The 6,701-nt window shown below is 34.3% G+C and overlaps 1 protein-coding gene across 1 annotated transcript; it reads right to left on the reverse strand.

The window, feature by feature from the left end:
• Window positions 1–3,164: 3,164 nt before the first annotated feature.
• Window positions 3,165–5,761, reverse strand: LOC137408040 (circumsporozoite protein-like). The gene is made up of 3 exons (XM_068094430.1): window positions 5,692–5,761; window positions 4,100–5,086; window positions 3,165–3,343 (listed from the first exon to the last, which is right to left on the reverse strand). Exons 1-3 carry the CDS (start codon window positions 5,759–5,761, stop codon window positions 3,165–3,167), a joined length of 1,236 nt encoding a protein of 411 aa, XP_067950531.1.
• Window positions 5,762–6,701: the final 940 nt, after the last annotated feature.

Here is a 6,701-nt window from a genome sequence, read left to right on the forward strand (position 1 = left end):
TTTTATAAACTACACTATTCTAACAACTTATAGATTATGTGACAGAGCGACTACCGAATATGTGGAGGGATACTAGTCAGTATGGAACATTCTGCTTGATCGTTGGAGCTGCCCTTGAAAACCACCAGCTGTCAACCGCTATTACTGAAACAACGGCTAGATGTGTCCTTGAGTGTGTCAAACGTGTTGATTGTCTCTCCGCTAACTATAACACTGTCTCTAAGGAGTGAGTGCTAAACAGCGATGTTGATGCTCACAATCCTGATGACTTCATAACTGGCTTGAGTAGAGATCATGCTCATTTTACTTCTAGAGCTTGCATTTAAAATATATGATTTACAGAGTTATAAATCCATCGGAAAGTGACTACAGACAGCTTGGGAGTTTTAGAATCTATCATATATTGTTTGAATGTTTGTCAGATGTGACGTCTGGTATAATATTGACTGGTTAATGAAAGGTGTTCGCGTTAGCTAGCTTTACATGTTTTTACAATGGTGTTAACTTTACATGCTTAATCAATAAAAATACCCTTACAACAGTATTTGATGTTTTTGTTTGAGATGATTGTGTGTGTATTTGTGTACGTGTGTACGTGTGGGCGTGTGCGCATGCGATTGATTTCATCATTAAGTAAATATTTAACATTGAGCACAAATTAAAATATAGGTAAAACATTGATTAACTGAAAAAATGAAAGCAGCCTATTTCCTAAATGATGAGGCCCACATGCAGTAGCACTGCAGCTAGTCGAGGCATTGGTCCCGCAGAATTTGGCATATTTTAGCTAGAAAGTTGAAATATTTGGCATATTTCATCAAAATTTGAATAGTCAGTTTTAATTAATTTAGGCTCAACGCATGGTTCCTAATATTTTTTCTAAATCTTCTAAGATTTGAAATTCTTTGTAAGTCTATTGGAAGACTGTTTCATTGTGGTGGAACTCTGTATTCAATTGTTTTTTGACCGGAAGCAGTATAAAATATTGGTAATTGTAAATTGGTTTTCAAAATCTTGTACTATAGTGAAACTTTTCTTTTACTTTATATTCATCTGAATAAAATTTTGAAAGCGTCATCAAAAGATTTTTATACTGATAAAGTTTATCAACGGGCAACACAAAAAGCTGAACAAACAGGGACCGAGATGAAGTCAGTGGTAGTTTATCAAAGATTATGCTCATTAAATGCTTTTGTTATATTAATTTTTTTTCAATAACTAAATGGAGTGTTTCTCCGTGACTACGGCCAGTAACTCATTTTAGAGTTAGTAGATGTATCGTATATTATTTTCCCAACACTTCCAGGTAAACTTTCGAAACATTTACATATCAGGCGGGACGTGGATCTTATTTACTTATTTAGCTTATCGATGTGTGAATCCCATACCAGATATCTGTCTAAATGAACTCTTAGGAGTGACACTCCTGTGAATGACACTCTCAATAGTGTCAGACGCCTCACTAAAATCAAGAAATATTCCTAGTAATGCTTTGCCATGGTTCATTGCAGACAAGACTTTATTTGTAAACTCAATTAATGCTTGGCTAGTACATCGATTTATTCTAAACTCAAATTGCTGTGTTGTAAGAATGTTGTTATTTTCTAAATATTTGCATATTAGCGGATTGTCCGGCGGCGTTGCACAGGTAATAAATATCAGCTTACAAACAATGAGAGTTAATTTATTTGCTTACCACTTGCCATTATCCTGGCACATTGCCAATGGCTAACTTGAGTAAGCTTACTAATAAGAGGTAACTGATTGCTCTCACGGGGAGCAATGAAATTATGTTGCGCCGTATCGGAAAGTAGTAGTGTATTTTTGACCAATGATCAAACAAGCTCGCGTAGCTAAATTGGTGAGACATTTGCTTCCGAGGGAGGTTTCGAAATCAAATTTTCTGCAATATGGAATCTTCATTACAATATTTAAATAGCTATAGCTAGACACGCCAGAGTGCAAAATCACAGAGTAACACACAAACTATGAAATTTATATATAGAGAATTGCCTGTGGGCAACTTTCTCAAAAATTTTACTAAAACTGGCAATATAGACATTAGTTTGTAATTTGACAAAAGCTTTGGTGAACCCGTTTTAAACAAAGGTTTAACTTTTGCTATTCTAAGGCTATCAGGAAATATACCCAATTGTAAGCTAGTATTTATAAGTCAAGGCCATAGAAGGTGCTGCAATTTTCACTAGCCTTGCCAGAATTCAATCTATTCTTGTAGCTTTATTTGCATTCAGCTTTTTCAACAAACTTTCAACATAATTTTCATTGACACTGCTAAGCTGAAATTGTAGGCCTGTTAGTAATAAGTTGACACTTTCTATGTTGTCCTGGAAACTTGAAGTGTTGATGTAAATTATAGGTTAAGAAATGGCTATTTTTCGTAAGTTGTGAATTCCTGTATCATTTTGTATAATTGATTTTGGAGCATCACTACAGACTGTTGATTTACTTAATTGCTGATTTCAAATGGGCCGGTATATTTTGGCATCCCGGCTGACTTCAGTAAATTTTCAAAATACTGGAATTTTGCATTGCGTAGCTTTTTGTTTACCAAATTTTGAAAGAGTTTGAACTTTTGTTTCAACTTGGTATTTAAAGGGAATTTAAACATTGTTTGAATATGTTATCTCTCTTTCCCATCATCAACAAAATTTTATAAGTTACCCGTGGTTTTTTTAACTTGTTTCCTAAAAAATGTTAGATATTCTTTAAAAGGGGCATGCTTATCACATTGTGAAAAATTTGCTTGAAAATTTATCATACATGATATTTACATCAGTATGAAAACAGAAAAGTTGGTGCTTGTTTATGTTAAAACATTCTGCTAAAAAGTTGTTCAGCAATGTCTTCAATTTAGACAAAATTTAGAAGATGGTCTAATATGGAAGTAGGTATGGTTCCAGATGAAAAATATTTTGGTTAAAGTTTACGTAGATATGATCTATGGATGACTTAATGCTAGTAAGTATATCAACTAAACTATGATAATTTGCTGTTGCAAAAATAATTTTATACTCATCGCTAGTCCCAGCTTTGTTCAGCCTGTTGATATTTATGTCACCCATGAATACATGAAAGTTTAAGGCTTTTATTGCGTAAAGATCTTTCGTCAGGTTATCTAGAAATTTATATATATTAGATCTTGGTTAATGGTAGACTATTGTGATGACAAGACCACCTGCTACATTTCCAAAAATCTCGCAATGCAGCTTGATAGCCAATGACTCAGTACCAGATATGCCAACCGGTTCTGTATTCTTGCTTTCTGCAAATCCACTGCGCATGTAGGCTTCAACACCACCTCCTCCACTGTTTCTTTCTTTTCCTAAAAAAGTATAACCAGCAAGGTTAAAGTGATAGTGTTCATACTCGTAAATAAAAGTTTCAATTAGACATGCAATATCTGGTATAACTGGATAAGAAAGATAGGTTTCTGAGATGGTTGAAATTACTTCATAAACTTTGAGTATTTGAATTTATTAAGTGGAATGAACTTATATTTTTATGCAAAAAATCAAAAGTGTTAGGTTTATAGTTAAAACAGTAAAAATACAATTTATGTAGTTAAGTAGAAAAAAAATTAGAGTGAATACAAAAACAGAACAATTACAAGCAAACAAGGTACTTGTAAGTTATGAATTTATTCTTTAACTGACAGTTTACTTAAAAACTGTTCACAATTTAGTAAGATAACAGGAGAGTCACCAGTTTTACTCAAAAATATCTTGTTGTTGATAGTCTAGGAAAACTTAGGTTGTACCGCTTTTTAAAATTTTGAGTCAGTTTATATAGCTTTATAGTTTATATAGCTTTATAGTTTATATAGCTATATAGTTTATACAGCTTTGCTTGACTGAGACTGAAAAGCTCATTAACAAACATCCTTTTTGCTTCTCTAAAACAAAAATCAGTGGTAGTTACTGAAGACTTTTTATATGCGCAGTAAAAAAGTTCAGTTATCTTTGTTCCTGTTACGTAAAGGTGTTGCTTGTTTTTCACTTGTGTTACACTGTGTTATGTGACCTTATATCTTGCATCAATATATTTTTCCCATATGTAAGTTAATGATTTGCATAATCACTAGCATCATCATTAGCATCGACTTTAGCATCGTCAAGAGCATCGTCATTAGCATCGTCATTAGCATAGTCATTAACACCGTCAATAGCATCATCATTAACATCGTCATTAGCATCGTCATTAGCATCGTCATTAGCATCGTCATTAGCATCGTCATAAGCATTGTCATTAGCATCGTCATTAGCATCGTCATTAGCATAGTCATTAACACCGTCAATAGCATCATCATTAACATCGTCATTAGCATCGTCATTAGCATCGTCATTAGCATCGTCATTAGCATCGTCATAAGCATTGTCATTAGCATCGTCATTGGCATCGTCATTAGCATTTTCGTTAGTATCATCTTTAGCATTGTCATTAGCATCGTCATTAGCATCGTCATTAGCATCATCGTTAGCATCGTCGTTAGCATTGTCATTAGCATCATCGTTACCATCGTCGTTAGCATCGTGGCTAGCATCATCGTTAGCATCGTCGTTAGCATCTTCATTAGCATTTTCATTAGCATCAAAATTAGCATTGTCATTAGCATCGTCATTAGCATCAAAATTAGCATTGTCATTAGCATCGTCATTAGCTTCGTCATTAGCATCGTCATTAGTATCGTCATTAGCATAGTCATTAACACCGTCAATAGCATCATCATTAACATCGTCATTAGCATCGTCATTAGCATAGTCATTAACACCGTCAATAGCATCATCATTAACATCGTCATTAGCATCGTCATTAGCATCGTCATTAGCATCGTCATTAGCATCGTCATAAGCATTGTCATTAGCATCGTCATTGGCATCGTCATTAGCATCATCGTTAGCATCGTCGTTAGCATTGTCATTAGCATCATCGTTACCATCGTCGTTAGCATCTTCATTAGCATTTTCATTAGCATCAAAATTAGCATTGTCATTAGCATCGTCATTAGCTTCGTCATTAGCATCGTCATTAGTATCATCCTTATTATTAGGTCGCAGATACCTGCACTCTGTTAAAAAAACACTTGATTAAGGAGATATCCGTCATTTGCTAACTCATATTTTTTCTTTTGTGACATGTATGTTCTAAACCCTGAATGGTTAGATAACAACAGCTTTTATACGTGTTGCTAAAAAACGCAAAATGTGGTCTGTAAAAACAAAAACTTGCACAATCAGAACAGTTGTCTAGACCATTTATAGGATTTTTTGTGAACCCATTTTAATATATGGCTTGATATATTGTCAGCGGATAAGACAGCAAAAATTAGGTTGGGAGTAGTCAATGAGCTGAATAAAGTTATGTAATTGTGGTCGCTATTCCGGCAAGTGTACTGCTAGACAGCAAGTTATTGAGCAATTTAGAAGTTTGCTCCAAGCAGCAGGTAGTTATCATTAGGGTTAAACTGTTGACTTAACACAAGCTGTATTTTTAAATTTAATGTACTAAAGAAAAGTAGCAGACTTAAAAAACTGACAAATATTTTGCTCAGTTTTGTCAGTTGCTGTAGTGGCAAATAAGTTGTCATCTCCCAATATAACAACGAGATGAGGGAGAAAACAACTCCTCATACATACATGTTTTCAAGATATGTTTAGGGCATTCAAAGATCACTCACTACAGCAAAGGAATGAAACAACAAAGGAACAACTCTGCTAAGAGACTCTGGTGCCACAACTCCCATGTTGAAATCAGGCAAATATTGATGCCACACTGTTGTAGTGTCTTATGGATATCTCATCTGTAACCAAGGATGGTGCCTGTCATACCTATATAGACGATTTGACATCAGAATCTCTGAGCAAATGATATTGACTGGTGACGGTGTTACAAAACACATAGTCATCTCAGACATGGAGCTTTCACATTAAGGTTTGAAGGTGTACGACGTTTGTCGGAAATATGTTTATTTACCGATGGAAAGCTCAATAAATTATTTTCTGTGGCATTCAACTGTAATGCTGATGAAGCCAGCTTTCTTAATGATAACTAAATAACATGTTTTTCTAAATGCAATAACTTTATTCAAACGATGAAGAATTTTTACTTTTTGAATTTTAATTCGGCAACGCAAGATCATAGAAAATGAGTTTATATGCAAAAAAATTTTCTACTCCATCTGGCAAATGAAATATATCTATGTTACAGTTTACTGTCATTACAACAATTTTATATATCAAAAATAGGTAAAAATATTTCTGAAAAGAAGTGTGTCAGTGTGTTTTTTTTTTCAAAAGCTTCGGAGCAGTTTTTGGAAAACTCAAATATATAAAAATTTTTATAATTTCATGCAAACAAACCAGCAGAATACATTTCTGAGTAATGTTAGAAGAATTTGAGTGTAAATCTATTTTACTTCCTCATCTGTACCTTTTAATGAAGTTATTACCAGCTGGTTAAACAGAAATTATTGAGGTTATGAGAGAGGGGGAGGGAGAGATAAATGAGGGAGAAAAAGAGGGGGAGAGAAAGGAGAGAGCAAGAGCAGTAAAAAGGGGAGAAAGAGGTAAAGAGAGGTAGACAAAAGTAAAGAAAGAGAGAGGAGGAAAGAGAAAGGGAGAGAGAGGAGGGAGAGAGGGGGGAGGGGGAGAAAAAATAGAGAGAGAGAGATAGAAAGAAAGAGA

The sequence above is a fragment of the Watersipora subatra genome, chromosome 11, assembly GCF_963576615.1.
Source record: "Watersipora subatra chromosome 11, tzWatSuba1.1, whole genome shotgun sequence".
Classification (NCBI taxonomy): Eukaryota; Metazoa; Bryozoa; class Gymnolaemata; order Cheilostomatida; family Watersiporidae; genus Watersipora; species Watersipora subatra.

Bases quoted from the DNA above. Each gene is read 5' to 3' on its own strand.
- LOC137408040 (XM_068094430.1), bottom strand. From the start codon at position 5,761: ATGGGAGTTGTGGCACCAGAGTCTCTTAGCAGAGTTGTTCCTTTGTTG. The intron at 5,087-5,691 runs GTGATCTTTGAA...TTTTTTTAACAG, and splicing joins TCATTCCTTTGCTGTAGTGA to AGTGCAGGTATCTGCGACCT. The intron at 3,344-4,099 runs GTGATTATGCAA...ATACTTTTTTAG, and splicing joins CGATGCTAATGATGATGCTA to GAAAAGAAAGAAACAGTGGA.